This window comes from Takifugu flavidus, chromosome 1, assembly GCF_003711565.1.
Source record: "Takifugu flavidus isolate HTHZ2018 chromosome 1, ASM371156v2, whole genome shotgun sequence".
NCBI lineage: Eukaryota > Metazoa > Chordata > Actinopteri > Tetraodontiformes > Tetraodontidae > Takifugu > Takifugu flavidus.
The window spans coordinates 24,179,266-24,204,195 of record NC_079520.1 but is presented as its reverse complement, the minus strand read 5'-3'; the positions used below and the strand labels follow the sequence as shown (position 1 = coordinate 24,204,195).

The window sequence follows — 24,930 nt, the reverse complement described above, 5'->3', positions numbered from 1 at the left end:
TGCCATTTCAGCCCCAAAGTCTGCGTTGGGGCTCTGTGGGTCTGGTCTAACCTGAAGTACACTTAAATACGGCTCATAATTGCATTTTCCTGCATTCTTAATGTGTATTCCATATCATTGTGTTTGTATTGATTACAATGCTGCGTGTTTTACTGACAGCTGGTGTATTTTTTATAATAGGGTTTCGATTTGTGATCAATATGTGTTGTATTAAACGCTTTACATGCGAAGCTGAAATCGTCTGAAGTTTCTCTTCCGCAAAATCATGAACACACCGTCAGGCCAGAGGTTGCAAAATGTTGGATTGGTGTGTTCCAACTTGTCGTGCGCTCTTTTTTTGACCCTTAATCTGCTTTTGATCATCGGTGGGGCTACAATATTCATTTAAGGTTTCATTTTCTTTCAGAAGTCAACATGTCATCTCTTTTTTTTTTAACAAGAAGGTCGACATGTGTTTAGCTGAAAACACAACTGTGATGCGTTTATTGTTTTTTAACGTCCCATTAGTCAAAGTCACCGTTGGAGGCAGGAGATGACATCGAGCGGTAGAAACGGGGAGAGGAAAGGAGAGCGAGGGAGAGAGTGACAGCGAGGGAAGAGAGACAGCGAGAACAGGTCGACCTGCTCATCAATAACCACAAGGTCAGACAGGCAACGTTAGGCTGAGTGGGCCCTGTTAGGAAGCAGCAGCTGAGGATTTGTAGAGCTTGTAAAGGCTTAAAGCAACACCGCTCAGCCTCCGTTGTGCCTTTGAAGGGCCAGGGAGACACCTGCTGGTGGCTGCATGGCACTGAGGTTCAGGGACAGAGCCTCAGCTGGAAGAGAGCAAGGACGTGCACACTTAAGTGGGTGATGATTTCAGAACAGCTTCTATTTCTGTCTCAGAGTCAGGAGGTTTTACTACATTTATATTTAAAGCCCGTTTTTGTCAGTCAGCCCTTGACGACGGCGAGCCTCAGAGGCTGCGCGAGTCAATTTTCCAGGTGCTTCCCAAACAAATGTTTGTCCATCTGCAAATATGGAGTGAGGTTAAAGACAAAACCCTCCTGGGGTGTCTCTTTTTCTGTAGGAGCTTTTTAATTTATGGAGAGGAATGCACTAGCGTGCCCTTGTCTCCTCTCAAGTACAGGCATGAGCAGCTCCAATAGGTAGCATAAAAGCTCTTTAGCTGTCTAGTGGAGTAGATTACCGGCCCTACCGTTAAATCCAGCTAGAGACCCCTAAGTGAGCATTATCAGTGTGGTGCAGCACGCCGCCTCCTCCGTCTCTGTCTCTCTCTCTCGTCCTCTCTTTCGCTCATCTCAGCCGTACTTTGCCCGCCAAAATGTTTCACCCAGTTATGTTAATGGGGAAAGATTGCACGCAGGTGGGAGGGGCCTAATTGCTGCACCACAGGAACAGGAGCAAGTAACGGGAAGACTGAGCTAATGCAGGGGGCTCTTTCAGGTGACATAATGTTGAGCATGTTAGGTTAGAGATAATTGTTAACCAAAGGTTACCTAATGGCCGAGAAATGTAAACAGAGCGCTACGTGCCAACTAAATGGCCTCAGAGGCCTCTGTGATGCAGTGCTCTGAGGTGGTGCTGGGAGACGCCACGCCGCGCGTGCGTGTTGCGCCGCCTCTGTTCTGTTTTCACACCGTGGCGCATTAACCTGCACCTCGTCAAGTCATCCGCCGTGTCCTGTCTATAGGTGCGTGGCGGCGTCTCAGGGATCCCGCCAGGGCTTGTTATGGGTGTCACAGGAGCTGAGCGGAATGTCATCCTTTGGGCTCTCAGAGGTGCTCGTCACCTGCCAAATCAATATCTCCTTCCTCAGCCCAAAGCGCCACACACTCACACACACACACACACAGACACAAGCACAAGCGGACGTGCTGAACTGCCAAACGCTCTCAGTGGCGGGATTGGCAGCTCCCCCAGGAAGAGGCAATCTTTAAATATGTGCCTGTGTTTCTGTTGCAGGTTGCTCCAGGTTAATGGCTGGCAGGTAGAGGCAGAAGAGGGACAATCAACATGAACTCGATTCCTTCAATGGACAGACACATACAGCAGACCAATGACCGTCTGCAGTGTATCAAACAGGTGAGACGCGGTGGTGCTACAATATGCCACAAATCCTCGCGTGACTTAGAAAAAAGGTTAAAAAGTGCCGCGTAATGATGTTTCCTCTGGGATTGGGGGGGGGATTGATCTTGGACACACAATCATGGCCACCAGACATCCGTCTTTCCACGGCTGCGGAGAGTCTTATCTGTTGGGTCTTATTATCGAGGCTGTTTCTCAGGTAACTGACTGAGGTCAAAGAGCAGAGACCCTCCTCTCTCCCCCATCATCACCCGTCTGTCCGTGCTGTCACCTCCGCTCACCCCAGGTGATCTCCTTTGTTTGCCTCTCACCTCTCTTTGCCGCGGGACAGCTCTTAAACAGATGTACTAGCATAACCTCTTTGATCTCTTTGATTTCCCAATTGACGTTTTGTTTGTGGGCCCGCCTCCTGAAGAGAATGCCGACCGACGCTTCAAAGCACAAGCGTGCACGTGGCAAAGTGTTCCACCATCGACGGTGTGATCCTGAAAACCAAAGGGGCGAGGCGCTTAGCAAAACAGAGGGAAGCCAGAGCGTTGATGTCCTAAGTAATAAGCTTGAGGGACGTAAACACGATCCGCCTTCAGTCTGGTTACCTTCGTCCCAGCAGGACATTAAATATTCAATATCCGCCCCTTCTCCACTTATAGGGGGGGTGAAATTGGACTCCATTAATGCACTGTATTGCTAATGGCTTATGAATAATTCTGTAAAGGAAGCTCACGGATCAGGAAAAGTGATTTTGCGCCTGCCTTGAACAAAAGTGTAAACACTTCAACTGTAACAGGGTTAAATGTGTTAACCCCGCCAGGCAAAAATTTAAACAAAGCGGCGGAGTGTAAACAGGCCAATGAAACAGATCCGCGGCATACAAGGGGGCCTCCGGTCCAACTAATAAACAGTTAAGCACTGGGTCATTTCAGACCAAACCCGTAAGAGACAGCACCCTGCTAATAGAGGCAGCTTTGTGCTGTGAACAATCACGGTTTGGAAGGCCCGCATAATAAATACCATTTATGTCCTGCCAATTAGACCAGCAGCGAGACCATTCAGCCGCTCGTCCATTCTCTTCCCCGCACACAAAGATGATCATCAGGGGAGATCAGAACAATTAACTCACTATCTTCTCCCCCGTTCCCCATTGTCCAATAACCAAACCATTAAAATAATTAAGGAAATATTGTAAACCAATCCAGCAGTTTGCCTTAATTGAAAGCGCGCACATGTTCAAATCTGGCATCTCGATTGCAGGGAATATAAATGAAGGCTCCTCCATTGTGTCTGTTGTCTTCTGGAAGATGTGACATGTCTGTCTGAACGCTCCCAGCCGGCGCGGCCGACACGGGGACAAATCGATTTTGTTCCTCAAATGATAAATTACTGCCGAGCGCAATGATAAAGTAGAGGAAATTGGAATCTGTCAGCCTGATTGAATCGTGGGTTCAAAGTTAAATCAGAAATCATTAGAGTGGTCATTTTTAAATTACTGTCTTGTTGGGAAGCGGCAATAATGTCATTTATAAACAATAATTTAGGCAACTTATCATCTGTGGAAATGTGTTTATTCTTCACCCCAGATGTCTGATTGTAACTCTGCTTTAACTAATATGACAGGAGGTAAAAAAAAGAAATAAATAAAAAGGACGTGTGATTGATTTCTGATTTAAATACCATTTATCAAGCCGGACCCAATGAAGTGGGCTCGGAAAACACAAGCAGCCTTTTCCCTCCTTTGTGTGAAGCCTCAAGGGAACTTATCTATAGCTTTTAAACAGCAGCGCGAGAAAATAAGTATATTTACTTGTTTAACCTCCAAACAGAAGCCGCGTTTAAAGAATGATACATAAGCGCAGTTATCTGATTCCACCCCAAACGCAGTGCATCTCAGTGGCAGTTTGTTTTCCTCCCGCGTCCGGGAATTGCTCCTCTGTGAACACTTTGGGGAAGATGGGCTCCGTGATACTGCTGGTATCTATTTCGGAGATGATATTTTTTCCCCTCTCTCAGTGGGGGAAGTCAGTTCGCTGTCAGACTCTCCACTCAGTGATAAGTAAAGGGATTTGGCGGGAAAAAAAACTATGATGTCTCCTCTCGCCGCAGGAGCTCTTCCTCAAACCGAAAGCGTCGATATTCCCGGGTAAACTGGAAACAGCGCTCGCCTCTGCTGTACGGCGAGACAAAGCCGCCTTTTCTGCCAGTGTGTGTGTTCCACTGGTTGGCTTTGTTCATCGGAGGACTCTCCCCGTGCATATTGAGCATGTCACATGTGCGGACCGGTTGTTTTTGTCAGACGTGGCTTCTGTGGACGCCCCGGAGAAAGCGGCGTCCTGGGGACATCGCCGGTCCGTCTGCGCTTCCCTCACGCTGTGCCGCGCTTTGACTGGAGGGACCTGCTCTGTCCCAGGGGAGAAGGAGCATAGGAGGAGTAAGGGGTCGCTTGGCCACTTGTTTAGATTTGATTGGTGGGTTTTGGCTGGAGAAAGGGGAACATCTGTGGTGTGGCAGTGCCAAGCTCTCCATGTGACAGCCACACTGGTGGGACCAATTGTTTTGAGTGCAAAGAACAGTAATCACTTCAAATCAAAGTGTTGGTGTTGTGTGTGCGTGCGTGTGTGTGTCCCCTTCCCCCTCCCGTCCTCGGTGTACTGTTGTCTGCACCCAGTCTCATCTAAATGTAGCATCTGGGAACGTGTGTGGTTCTCCAGGAAAGTCTGTCCACCGGGAGGAATCAGAGGTTCAGCAAAACCTACCGCGTCCATTCGACAAAGACACGCTGGACAAATGGAGAACAGTCTCACCCAGAACAGAAAACAAACAAGACTGGTTCCATCCAGCTCTTGTCAAACACTGGCTTTGATAGGAACGCAGCCTTATCAAATCCTGACCTCTGCTGCCCCCTAAAGAGCAAACAAGAGTAAAGCACCGCCGCCGCCGCTGCGGCTGCTTCTTTCCTTCCCTCCTTTTATCCCCGACAGAGAAATAAAAGCACACCGATGTGTTAAGAAGGCATCCATTCACTTTAAGCTGACAAACCTCTCTATTTACCTTTGATGCCATGGAGTGGGAGTCCATTTGTTCCCGGTTTGGACAAATGCACTGCCAGGGTTTTTGTGTATTTCCCTTCCGAAGGCGATAGATTACTGCAGTGTTGAGGGGACGTGTTTACTCCTTTATGTATAAAGTGATTTGTATTATGGTGTGAAAGCTTCGAAAGAAAAAAAATGGACAACAGTAAGTCTAAAGTGGCGACCCGGAGTGGCCTGTTTTTCAGTTCCTGTTGCCGCTCTACAGCGGGGGAAGACAATAGGGTCCAGTCAGGGAATAAAACCATAAAGAGGTCAAGGAGCCTGTTGTCAGATAAAGTCAGAGCACAGCTCAGGGTCAACTAGTGGAATAAAGCCTTCTTTAGCCAGTCATGTAGCCATAGAGGGAGATTTATTACACTCTGATCTTTCTGTGCTGCCCAAATGTAAAAAAAAAGATGGCAAGTATTGTGTTATTAGCATAAAGAACACTATGATTAAAAAAAGAAGTATTTAAACGCCATTTATGATACGTGCGCCATTCGCTTTTTTACGTTAATGAGCTGACGGACGCTTTCCCAAACTTTCTCTTTCAGCACTTACAAAATCCAGCTAACTTCCAGACAGCAGCGACCGAGTTGCTGGACTGGTGCGGCGATCCCCGAGCCTTCCAGCGCCCCTTCGAGCAAAGCCTGATGGGATGCCTAACGGTAAGTATGGCAGCCTCGGCGTTACCCGCGGTGTCGGGGCCTGTGATAAAGCGTTATCTCTTTGCAGAACTCTCTCAGGGACACTGTTGGTTCCATGTTTAGCAGCCTTTTTCGACCGAGGTCACTGGAAAATCGAAAGAATTTCTCTCTGCAGACACGACTGGAGTTCAGTCACCTCTCAGTCACCTCCTACAGCTCATGAAATGGGCACACTGGATCCAGTGCAGCGACATCCTCAAACCACAAAGCAATCTGCGCTTATAAGGAAACACTTGTTCAAATCCCCTCACCCTCATGCCAGAGGGCTTTTAACTAATTGAATAATTCGTATCCCGTAACATTTAACAACTAACGACTGGATAGTTTTGAGTTATTCACCATTAAGACCATGAGGACTGTTTTTGTTTAAAATGGAAAACATCCTTAATGCTTGGAAGAGCGTCCTGAAGTGTATGTTTAAACTGAACCACTGTTAGCTTCAAGTAAAAACCACCAAAGAGTGACTAAAAAAGGAAAATAACCGACTTGCTTGATACACTCGCTGAAACGGCAGTTTGGGTCTGATAGCTGGATTTATATTAGAAGTGTCCACAGATGTCACTTCCCATGTAGAGGGATTTTCCATCAATTAAAAAGCCTGTGATATTAATAATTACTGTTTCATCGGAGTGAGTTTCAGGTGTGTGTCCTATGAGCAAGCCGATGATCTGTCCAGGGTGTTGCTACCTAAATTCTGGTGACAGGAGGAGGAAAAAGAAATGGCTGTAAACACCACCCGTGTGGAATATGTAAAATGCTTGTTGAGCAATAATAAAAGATTTATTAGATTTAGTGTAAACCACGACGGCCTGTTTGGATTTTTGGGGCCGAGCCACAGGAGAGGTCCATCAACGGTCCTCGGATGTGTCAATCTTCTGTCACCTTGGGCCAAAATGTGGTTCTAACACGGGCATTTCCCCTTCTGCCTCCTGCGGTAGAAAAGCAACTGCTGGGTGTATTTTCTGCCTTTGCAGAGGACGACGCCCCAAAACAGTTGCGACAGATCCCGCGACCCGAGCGGCCGTTTGTGTCGCGGCCGTAATGCGCGGCAGCAGGTGCCTTTTCCTCCGTTTGGTAGATTCGATTTGTTTCCTGCCGCGGAAATCTGGAGGCTTTTCCCCTTAAGTTTCATGGCTTGTGCAGACCTTAACCCGGGCTGCGCCGTGGAGGAGCAGAGATTGGATGTGATTGTGAAATTGCTCACAGCCTCGGCCTGTAATGGCAAACACTTCAGCCAGGCTGCCTGCGCGCTTGTGTCTCGCTGCCGCCTCCACGTTGACATTTGGTGGTGTTGACTACAAATAAATATTTTCTTTGGCTCTGAGCGGCAAGTCTGGCGGCAAAGAGTTCGCTAAAAATTGGAGAGCCACACCGATCCAGTCCAGTGATGCTTCCATAGCGAAGGCGGCATTGTGATCAAAGACCCGCTGGCCTACGTCCTTTGATTCTCATGGAACCAAAGTCAGGGGGCCTTTGCTCCCACCCTTTGTTTAACCACTGTTCATGACTATACCTTTCCTTAGTCTCAGCTACATATACTAACTTATAGCTCCTATCTAAGTTGCTAAATATGTATGGAAGCTTCTTAGCCAATTTCACCTTTGAATAAAACCTACAAAACCCAGCCGCTCCATCTGCACCTTGACTCTCTCTGACCAGAACCATAGTCCATTACCTGCTGCCTCACCCAGCAGCCCCTCGAGTCCTACTCTAGAATCAAAACATATTTAGCTTTATTTATTTATCTATTTCAAAACACTAAAGGCCAGTACAAAACAGAAGCGGGACCAATTAATAAAATAAGATCCATCCATCCATCCTCTACCGCTTATCCGGGGTCAGGTCGCGGGGGCAGCAGCCTAAGGAGAGAAGCCCAGACTTCCCTCTCCCCAGCTACCTCCTCCAGTTCATCCGGAGGGATCCCCAGGCGTTCCCAGGCCAGTCGAGAGACATAGTCTCTCCAACGTGTCCTGGGTCTCCCGGGGGTCTCCTACCGGAGGGACATGCCCTGAACACCTCACCAGGGAGGCGTCCAGGGGGCATCCTGACTAGATGCCCAAGCCACCGCATCTGGCTCCTCTCAACGCGGAGGAGCAGCAGCTCAACTCCGAGCTCCTCCCGGATGGCAGAGCTTCTCACCCTGTCTCTAAGGGAGAGCCCAGCCACCCTACGGAGGAAGCTCATTTCAGCCGCTTGTACCCGTGATCTTGTTCTTTCGGTCATTACCCAAAGCTCATGACCATAGGTGAGGGTAGGAACGAAGATCGACCGGTAAATCGAGAGCTTCGCCTTTCGGCTCAGCTCTCTCTTCACCACAACGGACCGGTGCAGAGCCCGCATTACTGCGGACGCCGCACCGATCCGCCTGTCGATCTCCCGCTCCATTCTTCCCTCACTCGTGAACAAGACCCCGAGGTACTTAAACTCCTCCACTTGGGGCAGGATCTCCTCCTTTACCCGGAGAAGGCACTCCACCTTTTTCCGGTCGAGAACCATGGCCTCGGATTTGGAGGTGCTGATTCTCATCCCAGCCGCTTCACATGCGGCGGCGAACCGATCCAGTGATAGTTGGAGGTCACGGGCCGATGACGCCAACAGGACCACATCATCCGCAAAAAGCAGAGACCCGATCCTGAGGTCACCAAACTGGATCCCCTCAACACCATGACTGCACCTAGAAATTCTGTCCATAAAAATTATGAACAGAATCGGTGACAAAGGGCAGCCCTGGCGGAGGCCAACCCTCACCAGAAACGAGTTCGACTTACTGCCAGCAATTCGGACCAAACTCTGGCACCGATCGTACAGGGAGCGGACCGCCCGTATCAGCGGGCCCGACACCCCATACTCTCGGAGGACCCCCCACAGGACCCCCCGAGGGACACGGTCGAATGCCTTCTCCAAGTCCACAAAACACATGTGGACTGGTTGGGCAAACTCCCATGCACCCTCGAAGACCCTGCTGAGGGTGTAGAGCTGGTCCACTGTTCCACGCCCAGGACGAAAACCACATTGCTCCTCCTGAATCCGAGGTTCGACTATCCGGCGGACCCTCCTCTCCAGTACCCCTGAATAGACCTTACCAGGGAGGCTGAGGAGTGTGATCCCCCTATAGTTGGAACACAACAATAAGATAGGTACATAAAAGAGGGAAACTCCTGATGCTGAGAGGATGGGCCTGGGTTTACTGGGTTCACTGGAGCGGAAGAGCTGGGTGTCGTCTGCATAGAGGTAGAAATGGCTATTTAAGGTTAACATTACCAACTGGAAGGAGTTAGATATTGAAGAGGTGGTGAGTCTTGGGGCACACCTGATGTGAGCAGGAGAGAGTTTGGAGATAAACTGAGTAAAACTCAAAAAGATAAACTTCCATATGAGGCGGGAAAATCTTATATAGGCGTTTCAATATCAGTTATATTATATTTAGATTTCTGTTAATGGGACGGGTATTTCTGTGATTCTTAACTAACTGTAAGCACATTTTAATTGAAAATACCCTCAATCCACCTACTGTAATGACCAGATAACAGCTCCTCTTACGCTTATAAATTACAAGAAATGTATGAGGAGAAATTTAAATTAACGTCAAACATGATTTGGTAATTTTTTTTAAATTAGGTTTCATTTAAATGAAGCAAAATGATAACAGTTAACTGCTGCTGCACTCTTTATTCAACATTAGCATATTAACACATCGTCGTTATTCTGGATGAGTCACGGAGCCTGCTGAACGGGTTTTTGCTGCTCGTCTGAGTTTAGCTCCCCTCATCTGGGTTTCCTTCACACTCAAATAAAAGAAGGCCGGTAAAATAAATGGAAACAGCAAAAAAAAAAAACCTTCCTTTTTCGTAGACCATCGGCAGTTGTTTGGAGCGGGTCTGCGCGGCCAGTCTGCTGCGCAGCTACACCCGCCGTGTACAATTTAAGGGCTGAAATTAGAACTTCATGCAACTTCTCCCACTAAAATTACCATTTGGCACAATCTCCCTCGCAAGTTTGGATTCTAATTAGACAACCTCGGCTCATATATTTTCCTCTTAATGGGGCATTCCTATAAATAAATGTCAGATATACATACATGCTCCGTTTTGGTGTCGCGTCAACGCTATACTTACAGGAGATAATGATATGGTGCAGCGCGGCGTGTTCAGCTGTAATACCTCGGGGCTTGTCTTGAACTTCAGAGTGTGACAGAAAGCTTTGAAAACGCAGGCAGGGAGAAGAATCTGTCTCACAGCAGGTCTGAGCCCAGTTTGTCCTCAAGGTTTCCAGGTCTCCGTTAGCTGATCGTGATGCTAAATCGAAGAAATATGACTCCCGTGCGGGTGATTTAAGGCCCCCGCACTGCAGAACTCCAGTTTACACCAAAGGCTGTTGACGCGCTCATGTGGAACTGATGGACTTGTTGCATCTTTGCTGCTGCCACAGGCTCCTCCGCTGCAACAGTAGAGATCAGGAAATATCAGATTTGCAATCAATGCTAGCTGTACTTATCAGAGTCATCAAAAGCCTGATTTTAATGCCTGTTTTGATGCAGGGGGACATATATACACACATTCTGGAACCATCTAACGTACAGATAATGGAAATAGGTTTGATCACTTCCTGTGAAGAAAGCATATACTATAACAGGAGCACTGGCTTCGGTTAATGGAGTTAGCAAAACAAATTCAAAAAGTCAATTTGCATACCAAACACAGAATATTGTATATTGTATCGTGACGTTTTGAATTGGTTTACTGAGCTCTCCCAGCTTGTTTTAATCAAACATCCCTGTTCATATTCAGGTGGTCAGCCGTGTAGCAGCACAGCAGGGCTTCGACTTGGACCTGGGCTATCGTCTCCTGGCCGTGTGCGCCGCCAACAGGGACAAGTTCACCCCAAAATCAGCAGGTAAGACCAAAGTATTCTTGACCACCCTCTCAGGCCATCTGGCCAGCCACTTCCGTAGTATTAGCATCCTCTCATGGCAGCTTTTATGATCCCAGTCTAGGACACTCCATGTGGTTTTTGTGCTGTGCTAGCAAAAATCGTGTTATTTAGCAAGAAGGCAGCAAATGAAAATGAGAAGGCTGCCGTCAACCCCCGAAGCTAAATATAAAGTTTTCATTGATGGATTTTGGTCTGCGTACCGCCAGATGTGTGGAATGCTGAGGAAAGCGGGGGTCGTGCAGTTGCACGTGTGCCCTCACGTCATTGAAAATTTTTATTTGCGCTCGCTTTTTCTGACGGACGGCATTCTAGCGCGAGGCTTTGGATCACTCCAAGCCGTGACAGGTTCTTTTTTATTTTATGGAGGCCACATTATTGCTTCTGCCCAGCACTAAATCAAATCTCAGGAGCAAATTTAAGGACTCACATTGACCAAAGATTCCCTGTCTGAACTTCTAACATGACTGGAAACCAGTGAGGACCCCAATCTAGGCAGTAGTCTAAATTGCATTTCACGGAGAGTTGTGCACCTGAATATTTAGCAAAGTGAAAGCAAGCCCAAGAAAAACCAGCGAGGAGGCTGCTGCAAAGCTCCCAGAAGCCTTTTAGAAAGGAGGCCCCAGTTGAGGAGTTTGCTAAGGCGGAGGGAAAACCCTCTCTGGCAGCAACGGGAGAGTTCTCTTTAAATGACATTCCCAACAGGGCCCCATGGGAAGGCTAGGCTCCCCCGCATCCAGCAGGGCCGTTGCCCAGTGACGGGTGAAGAGGAGGGAGTCACATGACTCGGCCCGGGAAGGCGGCAGCCGGTCAGCCGTCCAACACCACCCAGAGCCAGACAGGCTGGTGTCTACCATTCACTGAGCAGACCTCTGAAAGCCTGACTGAGCAATAACCAAATCCAAGAAGCTGGATTAACTGGAAATGATGGGATGTGTTTGTGCACATAATAGAATCAACATCCTGCTCCGAATATGGGTGTCAGTGAATCTGGTTTTTGCACTGGAAGCGATCCAGATTTTAGCTCTGTCAAAAATGCAAAAACTTTTAATGTTAGCTGCAAACACCCTCTGGGTTTAAACCGTTTGAAGACGCTAACTTTGTTCCTTCCTGGCTCCTAATGAGGCCGGTGGAGCATTTCCTTAAAAGAGAACAGCGTCCGGGGTGAAGGCTTGGCACCGGATGTGCTGCACACATGTTCCAATCTGCTCCGGGAGTCTGCATCAAACATGTGTGGTGGATCTCTGGTGGTTAGTGGGACTAGAGGACATAAGGTCAGTGGATGAGCTGTGCTAAGTAAATCAGATTTAGTGTCCCATTTTAAACAGGGCCGACTGACACACTGAGCTGCTGCATTTCCGTTATGTCATCTGAAATTCCTCTGCCCGCAGAAAGCCGAGCGGGAAGTGGCGCCGCGCTGATTTCAGCAGCAGGAAATCGATGTTGTCGGCCGGCGTTGAGTCGAATGACTCCCAAACATCAGTTCGTTAATTTCGCTGTCAGAGGAAAACAGCTTATGAGGGCAAGAACTAGACCTTAACACTAGTTACGCCTCCGTTTCTGGCCTGAGGGAAGCATCAATATTGATTTATATCAGTTAACAAATCTATCTGAATTTCAGCAAAGTGGGTGTTCTGGATAATGGCTGTTGTTGGATATTAAATGCTTCTCCAGCAGACTGGAAATGGAAAACGCAACGGGCAGTTTAGTGAATTACTGATCTCCTCTGGAGATACACTCTGGGGTGGGTGGTGGGGGGTGGGGGGGATCAGAGAGCTGCAGTCCTTTGTAAGTGGCCCACAATGCTCAGCGCGGCTGGGGGAGGGGCATCTGTCTGCTAGTGGTGACCTCTTTGCGAATGAGATTAGCCTGCTCTATTAATCTGTGATTACTCGGGACTGTCTTAGTGCCGGACCGAGCCCCCCCACACGTGAATCGCCGCGACATGAGACCGCTCTCTCGGTGTGGATGAACTCATCAGGGCCTCCCCTTGCCCCCCACTCTCTCTCTCTCTCCATTATGGGTAAATTACAATTACAAGCCCTGTTAGGTCTGCTTCACCTGCCCCTTCCTGCAGCGCTCCGCTGGTTCAGCGTGGTTCAAGAGCATCGACAAACTGCTTTATCGCATTTTTGTTTCACCCCCCGAGAGAAGGTCAGAGTGGCACATTCCCAATCATTTGTGCCTCGCCGAGCCCTTGGAATTCCTGGAGAGTGAAAGGAGGCACCAGTTTATCAGAAGGAGGGGTGGGAAGGGGGGGGACCAGTGGAAGTTTTTCAGCTCCTTGAACGGCTGATTCTTTGGCCTGGGAAACCAGCTATTCAGCAAATAACCCGTCGCTCTGTCACACTGTTTAGTTCTGATACACGAGCAGTGTGGTCGGGCGGTTCAGGCGGACACTTCCTAACTTCAGTTAGGATCTGCGGGGGCTTTGATTTTTCGAGTGATGGGGTCTTAGCTGTAATGACAGTCGCGGTTATGACAGCGACCCACCAGAAATGCACCGCCCTGGCTACAGTCCGCCGCCGCCGCCGTCCTTGAATATCCAGCGTGTGAGATTCGGCACCATCTGCTGGCGAGAATACAGAATGCATGAATGAAAAGCCAGTCTTCTTCTTCCTTATTTCAGTCGCCTACCAGACCAGATCCTGGAAAGATGCTGGCCATCCACATATCTCCCATCGTCTATACAGAAAGATGGTTTCTGATGCAGGTTTTCTTCCACGCTCTCCCTTTATTCCCCCGAAGCCGCGGCCCGAAGTGCCGATGGCACGTCGGCATTCAGCGCGCTTCCCAGTGAAGTGGTGCTTGAGCAGCAGAGGCTGGACACATGTTGTCACCGCGCTGTGGAAAGCTTTCTGACTCTACACACAACAAAGAGGTCAGGATAAACACACACATGCCCGTAGAGGGCTGTAATTTCTCTCCCCCCGGCGTCCCGCGGCGGTACGCGCATTTAAACCTAGAGTTTAGCCGCGGCTTCCCGTAAACGGAGAAAACTTTGCTGGTGGCTCGAACCCTTCGCGAGCATCAGTGGCAGTTTTGTAAAGAAACATAAATGTTTCAGTTGTATCATTTTTTTTTTTTTATAAAAAAAGCAGAAATCGGCCTCTTCGAGCTTAGCCGCAAATGAGAATCCTGGCAGGGGGACCTGCTCCCCCGCAGTAATTGAAGATCCATGTCACAGTTTACAAGGTTAAAGGATTATTATGTGTCTCTGATGAAAGATACCAGTGTTGTGGAAGCCATAAATCCACACTGTGCCCACTTGGGAGCGAGCGTTTCACGCCGCGCCATGACCGTATGTGAAGACTTGCTAGCTCGCCATGATTGATGTGTTAAATTGCAGGAGGGGTGTGGGGCTGTAAGTCAGGCCGTTCTGGTAGCTGATAGTAAATACCAGGAGAGCAAACACAGACAGGATGGAGCAGAGATAAGAGCTCCTCGGCTCGTCTGTCCTTCCTCCCATCGACACGTTTGTCACTGTTATTATGGCTGAGGCAGCGGTAGGTCAAAGGTAGCAACCTTAGGCGTTTGTGCGTTAAAGGCTGATTTGCATAGACCTTCTGTGGCTCATTTAATGCGCAGTCGATGCAGTGTTCATGCCAGGGTTTGCTCAGCGCCACCGGCTTTATTTGAAGACGACGGGTGACGGCGCAGGATCGCCTCAGGTCTCTGGTCTGACAACATTTCCATGTTTTATATGGGCGTAATTATTTATCTAAAAGCTTTCGAAGGGCATCTGTCTGCTGAAAGACAAACACAGGCTAATTGGCTCCTCCCTCTCTGATTCCAACCCTCTGAAGCCACAATACCCACCCTCCTACTAACCCTCCTCCTCCTCCTCCCGCTCTTCCATTCCTCTTAATTACAATGCCGACTGATGGACCGGGTCTACTGTATGCAGAAATCTTGGTTGGTTGGTGGGGGGAGTGGGGGGGGGTTATTTAAAATCACATCTGATGGTCGGGTAACTCATCTGAACCCTGTTGGTGGCCTTTTTTTTAACTTCCTGAGTAACAAATGCAGCTGAAAATGGTTCGAACCAGGCCCCGTTTACTCATCGCTCTGGACTCAGGCCAAGATGCAGGCTGTCTAGCACCCCCCCTCCCTTTCTCAAACACACACACACACACACAGCCACCCTCTTTGCAGGTTTGAAATGTGAGCCGCCTGCATTTTTTTCCTCTCTTTTGCTCCGCTCTCCTGCCCTCCCTCCTTCCTCCTCCTCCTCCTCCTCCTCCTCCCCTCCCCTCTCTCTCCCTTCTGGCAAAGTGGCTGTGGCTGCTTCTGTGTGATGTGTGTATTGGGAGAGCAAGCAATGGATCACTAGACAGAAAAAAGAAGATACATCAATAACAGCTGCATACATCCAAGGTGAGGCAATAAGCGTTCTCTTCCTGGCTCCCCTCTCTGTCCCCCCACTCGACCCTCTCTCCCTGTGTGTCCCCCCCCCCATGTCTCTCCCTGTCTCTGTCTTTAACCCTTTGGCTTCTGCAGATGCCGGGTCCTCATCATTTTTTTTTGGAACTGAATTATCCGACACTTTTTTACTCCACGTGTTTCCTTTTCTACGATGTGACTGTTGTGTGCTGTCCCCCCCACCCCACCCCCCCCCCCCACCCTCCCAAAAAAAAAGCCAACCCTCTCTTCTTATCTCAGGGGTATTTGTTGCTTGAGTGCAAAGAAGCCGGTGGCAAGTACAGCAGGAGCCCATTAGCAATGAGTCCATCTGTGATTGGTTTTGCCTGCAAAACGCAGAGAGCAGCCATGAATAATTGATGTGTATTGTGCAGTCAGTTACTGGACACGGAGACAGGAGAGGAAAACAGAGAGAAGCTGCTGCCCCGAGACTCAGAGGAAACCGAGGGTGGAAGAGGAGACGCAGAGAGAGAGAGAGAGAGAGAGAGCGCTTTAAAATAGCTGCCGGCTTCAATATTGCAGAGATTAAGGCTGCCCCGTGTTGCTTTTGTTCTGCTGTTGCTCAGAAGTGTTTCTGGACACATTTCTCCCAGTGAAGAGTAAGAAGGGGACATTGCTGGAGTTATGTGGTTGAAATGTGGGTGGCATTTTTGAAAGGGGGGGGGGGGGGGTTGCACAGGAGGCTGCCGGTGGGTGCTGTCAAAAGGAGGAGACAGCAGTAAATGTGTTAGCAAAGGGGTGCGTTCGGTGTCAGGAGGGTCGGTGGGACTTTTCCTTCTTAACGCCGCGGGGAGGCTGGTCAGAATGATGGGTGCAGACGGGCACCCTGCCCCACCGTCTGGCGTGGTGGGCTGTGACAGTATGACGAGCGCCTCGCAGCATCCGGCGTGCTAGAGTTGCAACAGCTGAGTGCTGCATTTGACCCACTTACCGCTGACACAGAAGGGGTCAAAATGGCCCCGATTATCTCTCCGAGTCCCGCTGACCTACTTGTGGCGGCAGCTTCCGTGAGACTCTCGGCAGTTTCTCGCACCCCCCTACGCCCGGTGCCACACAACACTACCAGCTCGCCGCGGAGACGTGCGCGCTGACTCTCCTGTGATGTCGAAACCAGCGAGTCAGCGTTAATCGCGGTCAAATAACTTTTAAAAAAAGAGCAACAGGTTTAACCTTTTTGCTAATGACTTGCTAATATTGTGGCTCGTCATTGTTTCAGGAGCTGTTTGTCACGTTGTGTAGCAGAATTATTCACCCCCCCTCTTCTAAAACATGCTAAGACAAGAGTGGAGTTGCAGCAGGCCGTGCCGTTACTCCAACTCCTCAGCTATTGTCGGCTTCCATTATCCTCTGTTCTCTGCCCCTGACTGGCCCACCAACTTGTAAACTCTGGCTGGGCTTTCCTCAAAGTTTCGCATCCAAAAGCGGGCGAAGGAGACGGCGCCGCCACTCTGATTCCAGCAGAATCCTCGGCCGCGCCGGCGTTTTCAGCTGACACATTTCGACGCGTTGGTCTTATCTGATCAGTCACGAAGCGGCACGTGAAGGCTGCAGAGATCAAGCGTTAAATTGTAGATGTAATTACGTCCTTGACAACGACACACTTTAAACGTTTTAAAAGACGTATAGCTGCAGGGAAGCTGTCACACTTAATCTTATTTAAATGATGTTGGAGGATGAAGCTTGCCCTTTGGCATAATGAACAAATGAGAATAATTCATATCAAATAGGCTGCATATGCTCTTGATGGAGAAAATGGGTGATCAGCAACTGTATTGTAACGTGGCAAAAGTGTCACAGTTTCAGGTGGTTTGATCCTCGTTTATCGTTTATCACCACGCGAGTGTTTGGCCACTTTAATTCCCCGGTTCAGGGAAGTGTCTGGATCTCAAAAGCAGGGAAAAAATGTAAACAAAAAAAAAAAAGACTCCAGAAGTTCTTAAATATGTGAGGTTTGACTTATTGTGATTAAAAAGGCTAGGCTAATAAATGATCAGATAAACTTTGCTAGCAAAAGCAACAGCATGACGTTATAATGACGTATCAAGTCAACCACGCCGCAGTTGGGAATTCATATGGAATTCAACCACCGCCTTGCGTGTGTGTACACGCCGTTCTTCAAAAAGACATCAGACTGGGTCATTTGAAAAGCTTCCTGCAGTTCTGTTGTCTGTTGGAACTTTGCATGTCGCGCGTATTCTAGTCTCGCCTCTCCGGTTTACTCCTCATGCGCTTTCTTCTTCCTTTCAGGTTATTTTAATGCTAATTGTACCCTTCGGTCATCAGAGTTGCGCGTCCAACCTCTGCGGGAGTTGAAAAACAAACATAAACCAGAAGATGTTCGTTAGGGAGAGCGATGTTTTCCACATATTTGTTCTCTAACATAGGGCATTATAATAATTTGTGTTGAAAAGTCACACAATGTTTCTCGAAAATACAGGGCTTGTCTATTTGTGTAGCTCGTGTGGGTTGTCACATGGAAGCCTTTTATTTAAATCCTGCGCTGTTGCACATATGGAGGGCCCTAATGAGCCGAGAAGGGTGCCAGGATCGGAGGCTTCGACCCCAGGCCCACTGTGAATAGGTCGCAGGTGAATTACACCACCGCGGCACCGCTCAGCACCCCGAGGTGGGCTCTAGCCCGGTCACATCTGCTCCGTGCCTAATGAGTATCATGGTGGACGAAGGCTCAAATGTGGGTCTTCATTAATAGCGGCCTGTTGCTCCGGGAAACAGTCAGGCTCCTGATAATCTGGGCACAGTTAGACTTTGTACTCATGACAGCATTGGACAGCCAAATTTAGTTTTGGAGGTGAAGCGCGATGAACATTGACGCACATTTGAGTCAGATGGTGTCAGAAGTTACATTTTGAAGCTTCAAATTTAAGATTTTCTTAAATCCCTCTGGTTTTGCACCTTTTTTTAGTATAAATTTAGTAAATCTTCAATTGTCGGTGACAGTCCAGAAGAGCTAAAGAGAAAGCTAATTATCAATAAAGTAAATAAATCCTGAAAAAGAACTTATGAGACATAGTACTGTAGTTTATCTAATAGTTTAGCTACGCTAGGCTAAAACAAAGCGGCCCTTTAAGAAACATTCGAAACTTGGATCTTGCGAATGCTGTTGCCAGATTTTAGCTCCGGAATTAAGACATAAAGATGGTTTGGAAGTGGTTTTGCTCCCAATCAGCTTACTGTTGCAGGCAGTGGCAGAGAGTAACAGATTGAAGATTTAATGTTGGTTGTGGGAGCTGTTTGGCTTTAATGCACTGGGAATTAATTCTCAGCAGGGGGTGTAGAGCGCTATAGATTTCCACCTTCTTGCTTTACACAGCCGCTGCCTGGCATGCCCTGTTTTTAATGAAGAGCTCTGTTGAGTGTGCCAGGACAGATTATCTCTTAAAACGGCGCTCTGCCCGGGCGCAGGTTTGGTTACTGTGCAACCGTGACTGAAAAAGATCTGCATAAATCGTCAGGTCGTGCGGTATCTTGTTCGAAACCTGGTCAGGAATTTCAGTTTTTTATGATTTTTTTAAAAAAATGAATTCGATTGAGAATTTGCTGGCAGCTTGAATGCCTGAAAACCCCCCCAAAACGCCTCGTTCCCACAGCAGCAGCAGCCCAGAAACAGCACATCCAGGTCTCTCCTTGTGTCACCCGCCTCCACATGGCCACATACCTTTTAGGCCTCAATAAAACCCTTTTTTGGCCAGGTCCCCCCCCGCTTCCCTCCTCCCTCCCGCCGGACAGATATGGCACGACATTGCGGCCATGTGGCCGGCAGGAGGCTGCATTTAAGCCGCTGCAGCTCAGAAATGGGCCCTGAACCATGGCCAGACCGGGCATGAGGCCTAAGCATTCGCTGACAAGATTCCAACATCTCGGACTTCCCAGAAAAAAAAAGGGCAGCGGGCGAAGATGAGGTGCGACGGCTACGCGCTGCGAGATCTTCCCCCTCTTCCCAATATCATGAAGTAGCCGCATATGTTCGAGGGGAACTCGAGGCAAATATGTCACATTTTGATGCCATATGGTAGCGACGGCGTTCCCAATACGGGATGCCAGTCCTGCCTGTCTCTCCTGATCGTACCAGTAGTTTTGTGAACCTGGCTGTGGTTCTTGGTTGATCCCAAATGTACTTTGGTAATCAGGGATACGAGAGCTCCCCAGATTGTCTCTTATTCTAATTGACTTTGGCCTGCAGGAGGATTGTGTCCATTCAACCCTTTCTGGGCATAAAGAGAGAGTTTGGGCGGGCGGGGGCAGGATGTGAATAGCGCTCCCTGGGAAATGAAAGGAGCGCACCCCTCCAGAGCCACTCTTGTTAGTTTGCTCACCGTCTTTGTTCTCCTTTCAGCCCTTTTTTTTCCCCTTCTTCTTCCTCGGCTGCGTGTTCTCAAACAAGCCGTGGGGGTGCTGTGAATTTCCCTGACAGGTTTGCAGCGAGGAAAAAAAGAAACTGGGCTCGGGTTTTAGAGTGATTACACGGAGCCGTGTCCCCGGCGATGCGATGATGGGGTGTGTGTTTGCTGTTAGTGACTGAACCATGTGGGACGTTGCCAGGTGGGACTCCAGGGTTGACTGGGGAGCAGGTGCCTGTTAGATACAGTGTGTGTTGGGGGTTCTGTCATCAGCCTCCTGCCAGCAAAAGGGGGAGGAAGGCTAAGAGACGTGGCGGCGGGTGAATGAGCGACCCTTTTAACAGCAGCGGTGTGTTGTTATCCTTTTCCATGGGTCTGCTATTGCATTTGTGGCCAATTTAAGCATAGAAATAATGTACATTTTTATCATGGGTTGTGTTCAAAACCCATCTCTCTCTTAAAACATTTCAAACCTATGACCCAACGCACACGCTGTCAGCACCTTTTTTGGGAGATTCTCTGCTAGAATGGACTGTTTGTAACATTAGAAAGTTCTTCTATTCCCTCAACACCTCTGCAGACGATCATTTAAGGAGCTAACTGTAGTTCATAGCATATAAACACCTGTTTTGTAGCAGGAAGTAAGCAAAACTTAGCCGATATAGCTAATGCACTTGTTACGGTTACGATATCACCAGGTGTGCTGAGGGGCACCTCGGCCCCAGCACCCAGAGTTACTTGCAACGTTTACGTAACGCAAACACACTTAAGCAGTTTCAACAAGCCGGTTTTATTTGCTGACTTCCTGTCTACGCAGGCAGCGTAAGCTGGGGTGGGGGACATTAGCATGAGACAACTGTCAGCAACGGTGTCTACATCATTTGTCATGCTTCCCTGGGGGCTCGGTGACACAGACCAAGGCTGGAAGCTGCTGTCCTGGCTGCAGAACCACCCATCGAGTCCTGGCAGACGCGTTTACCGGGAATGACCATCAGGCCGCACAGCTGAGCACTGGAATATCAATGCGGCTCATATTCGGGCGGGCCCGGGGGGGCTATTTACGAAGCAAACGGATTGCTCTCCTTATGGAAGAGTGAGACCCAGTGCCACTGTGGGGAGGCTAATGTAAACAGAGCTGAGAAAAGCTCTGGAGCAATAAACGGCAGTTTGATTCACTCATGAATTGTTGATTTTTGGGAGCGGTGTCTCCGGGTCAGTGGAGGGATTTCTCCTTAAATGCCACGCGGTGCTGCCGGTTCCTTCCCCTTCTCGCAGAAGCGAGCCGGGACCTCGTAGTTTCGCCCTGCGGTCGTTTATTGCGAAACAGGGATCCCCTATTGGACAGACAGCCTCGCGGTGGCACTGGTAAAGGCTAAAACTCAGCCGTGTTTATCAACACTGAGAAAGCGCAAGATACCCGTTGTTGGAAGAGAATAATGAGCCTAATTGAGCTGTAACATGCTGGATGGTGGCCAGGCCCTTCAATTGAAAACCCACTCCATCAAAAGGAGGTCTGTGAGGAGAGCGAGTGTGCTGCTGAAACACTGCAGGTTGCGCTAGTGCACACACAGCACTTATAAGCCTGTTAGCCATGATTGGACCTAATGTTCAGCTTTTTACCCCAGACTCATCATTGAATAATAGCGTCCTACTTTAGGAGATATAAACGTGGAGCTTTGACTAATGTCATGAAGAGCTTAACTTGTAAGACACTAGTAATAAGCATATTGAGAATTTGACTTTAATTAAAAATCAGTTCTTGGAGCTCCTCGAGTTGAGCTGCAACGTCATGAGGCCGGGTCCAATAGCGAAATCAGCCAGCTGAACTCGTTGGAGAAACAAACACAATGCCCAACAAAGAGTAAAGACAGTGACAATTGACAATGTCTTTATAACTGAAGCATGTATTCCAGCTGAACAAACGAGACCAGAAGCTGGTTTGCAGCGGTTGTGCAGGTGCAACCAAATGTTTTTGTCAATGGGTCGGTCGTGGTGGCCGGTGCACCGACCAGGAGGTCAAGTATATCAAACCACTGAGGTGCGCCACCATCTGGGTCCAAAGGGGGCATTTCTTAGTGATGGTTGGAGGCACGGATGCTAAATCAAAAGCTGTTAAAACGGATGCAGTGTGGCCCAGAAGCACATTTAAATCTACCCCGAATCACCGCATCTGCTGGTGAGTGTGACATTTTTAGTAGAAAGAGCACCTGAGAGGCTTTTCCTGTTTACTAAAGCACAACCATGGCGACGTCAGATCAATCCTGGGGAAGAACAGCACAGCCTGTCTCCTGGCACCTGCCCTGCCAAGAACAGGGGAGGGGGGGGGGGGGGGGGGGGAGTGAAGGAGCATGAGCTGGTGGGAAGGAGGAAAAACCCAGCTGCCTCTGTGCCCGAGCCCCGTGCTGCTTTTTTTAAAGGAGTGGGAGGGAGAGGCTGAGAGACTGCTGGCACCATCTGTACAAGTCTTTTGTATTCCAGCCCTCGTCTTTACACAGAGTGAGGCTGGTGTGCTCGGTGTTTAAATGAAAGGAAGAGGAGGTGCCTTTCGGGGTGCGCTGCTCTGAGAGGAGCCGCTGCGTGTGTGCAGAGGACAATTTTGTGTCCTATTTATCTGTTAATGCAGGCCAACATGCATGTGTGCATGGTAAGCTTGCACGCCCACAGGTTTATAAGCTCTCGCGATGAGAGTCAGAAGGTTTTGTTTGTTCCTGCCCCCCATCAGTCCTAATAGCTCATATCTCCTAGTCTCCCTCCCTGGGTATGTGTGCAGTGCACGTGGCAGCAGGGCGAATCGTCTGCATATGAGGTCAGCCCGCACTGTCTGCTGTCATATTGACATGGCTTTTTTTTATGCGTGCGCTATGCCCCCCTCCCTTTCTCCTCGGTGGGAGCAGAAATACTGTGAAATCCAAGAAGAGGTGGCTGCCCTGCTCTTTGATTGAATCCGCATTTCCTTCCTCTGCAGACTGCCGTCGACATAGGGCCAGCATAGATCGTAGAGCGAGTCCTTTGTAGTTGTTTAAAAAAAAAAAAGACCAAAGACCATGCACTGCTGATGAAAAGCATATGCGATGATCAAGCACGCTCAGTTGTAGGAGCCTAAACGTGTAGGTAGCTAGGAAGGTAGGAGAGAAGGTCCGGAGGACATGTGTGGGACCAGAGTGACCCCTAGTGGCCCAAAGCTGCAGCGACATGCTGGCTGGATCTTTTTTATGACATCAGTCGCCCTTGTTTTTGTCAGGAAGATCACACACTTTGTTGAAATTACTGTCTCTGCTCCAACTGTATACTTGTATTCTGTAATCCTAGAATGCTGGCATGGATTGGCTATCTTCTGATGGCGTTTCTCATGATTCCCATGAACCAAGAGAACACCAGCTGTGGTGTCGACCAATGAAAGGCTGCCTATAATTCAAATATTTACTGACCTGCACTGTGCAGCTTAGTTCCAGACTGATTTATTGATGGTGTTGACCTGAAAATAACCAGCAATGTCTTCTTTAGGCTGTAGTTTTAGCTTTTTTTCCCATTTTTTAGGGTGAAGAACTCCTGCTGCTCCTCGAAACAGCGTGTTAGCGTTCATACAAAGGAGTCAGTGATGCATTTTCAGAAGGAAATGTGCTGCCTCACCCCATATTTCAGTTTTTGCTGCGCGTGCTTTAGAAAACTGTTACCTCTGCAGTTATTTTCCCAGGAAGCCAACAGTGCTGACACACTCCGCTCTCTTTCCAGCTCTTCTGTCGTCTTGGTGCGAGGAACTGGGACGCCTCCTGCTCCTCCGCCACCAGAAGAACAGGGCGAATGAGCCTCCGGGCAAAGTGCCCATGCAGCCCCCCATGAGCTCCATGAAGCCCAGCCTCTCACATGGGTCAGTGTTCACGCTGCTGTACTTTTTGGCTACGCGTGTGAGGTGTGTTTGTGTGTGTTGGCAGTGCCTCGATGTCACTAATGGACCATTGGCCTGACAAACTCCAGCAATAAATGCTTCTAAAGCAGTCAACAGGGACAGGCAATACCTTATCTGAGTACATGTAGCTCATAAATACAACAGTGTTTATATCCATTAACAGGAAGCACATGCTTTTATTGTGTAATCGTGACAGTCATGTCCTTCAGCCAAAGTAAATATACTGACAAATATTTGTGTGTGTGTGTGCGTGTGTGTGTGTGCACGATGCTCATTTGTCCGTCCCCTTCAGAGATGGGTCTTTTCCCTACGACTCAGTTCCTTGGCAACAGAACAACAACCAGCCGCCAGGCTCACTGTCTGTGGTGACAACAGTGTGGGGCGTGACCAACACATCGCAGAGTCAGGTGAGTCCCCTTAAATCCTCGAGGCCTAGGCCTCGCGCACTTCAGTGTGACAGCTTTACGAGCTGCACGAGCCCGGTTGCTGTTTTCTGATTGGTTTGCCTTAATTGTTTGTCTGCCATCCACAGATGTTGGTGAACCCCATGGCTGGTAACAACAACCCCATGAACCCCGGGGGGAACCCTATGGGGTCGGGGATGTCTGGGAATAATCCAGGAATGAACTCTCCTCAGTTTCCTGGTCCTCAGCAGCAATTCCCCAACAAAGGCAACTCCAACCAAGGATACATGCAGCAGGGCATGTACGGGCGGCCCAGCTACCCTGGAGGAGGAGGAGGCTTTGGAAACAAGTAAGTGCACGAAGGATTCCTTCCCCAGTCTGTCTTTAGGAAATGTGCTCTACCCTCTCCTCTCCTCCTCATAGTTATCCTGGAGGGCCTAATGGAGGACCAGGAGGGATGGGCATCCAACCGCATTCACGTCCTCCTTCGGACTTCACCCAGCCTGCCGCTGCTGCCGCCGCTGCTGCTGTGGCGGCGGCAGCGGCGACGGCGACTGCCACCGCCACGGCGGCTGTCGCCGCACTGCAAGAAACCCAGAACAAGGACATGAACCAATACGGTCCGGTAAGATGAGAGGAATTAAAGCTTTGTGTGTCTGCTGTTTTTTAACGGGGTCGGGGGTCACAGTTACGGGTGGTACAGTCATCTGTTGACGCCAACAGGCACTTCATTTGCGTTTGAAGTTTAATCAAAAGGTTTTTGTCTTCCAGATGAGCTCCTCTTTTCAGATGGCACCAAACCAGGCATACAACAGCCAGTTCATGAACCAGCCAGGGCCTCGCGGCCCCGCATCGCTCCCTGGAAACATGGGCGCAGGCATGAATGCGTCCAACATGAGTGGGCCTCCCATTGGAATGAACCAGCCCAGGGGCCAAGGCATGGGGCCTTTTGGTGCCCATAGTCAAAGGATGCCCCAGCAAGGGTACGCGGGACCCCGGGCACAAGGCATGAGTATGCAGGGCATGAAAAGACCATATCCAGGGGAGGTG

General features: G+C 49.1%; 1 protein-coding gene across 5 annotated transcripts in view; it reads left to right on the top strand.

Annotated features, from left to right (window-relative positions):
• LOC130521859 (zinc finger MIZ domain-containing protein 1-like) overlaps positions 1 to 24,930 on the top strand; it is an 81,267-nt gene that overhangs the window by 50,195 nt on the left and 6,142 nt on the right. For 2 of the 5 annotated variants that reach the window (XM_057025703.1, XM_057025706.1), the window contains exons 2-9: positions 1,966 to 2,085; positions 5,708 to 5,821; positions 10,648 to 10,753; positions 23,302 to 23,437; positions 23,769 to 23,883; positions 24,009 to 24,229; positions 24,304 to 24,505; positions 24,652 to 24,927. In XM_057025703.1, coding sequence (XP_056881683.1) covers positions 2,017 to 2,085; positions 5,708 to 5,821; positions 10,648 to 10,753; positions 23,302 to 23,437; positions 23,769 to 23,883; positions 24,009 to 24,229; positions 24,304 to 24,505; positions 24,652 to 24,927 — 1,239 coding nt within the window. In that variant the 5' untranslated portion in view covers positions 1,966 to 2,016. Of the gene's footprint in view, positions 1 to 1,965; positions 2,086 to 5,707; positions 5,822 to 10,647; positions 10,754 to 15,010; positions 15,167 to 23,301; positions 23,438 to 23,768; positions 23,884 to 24,008; positions 24,230 to 24,303; positions 24,506 to 24,651; positions 24,928 to 24,930 lie in introns of those variants that run through there. The other 3 variants (XM_057025695.1, XM_057025714.1, XM_057025724.1) reach the window with 2 other exon arrangements.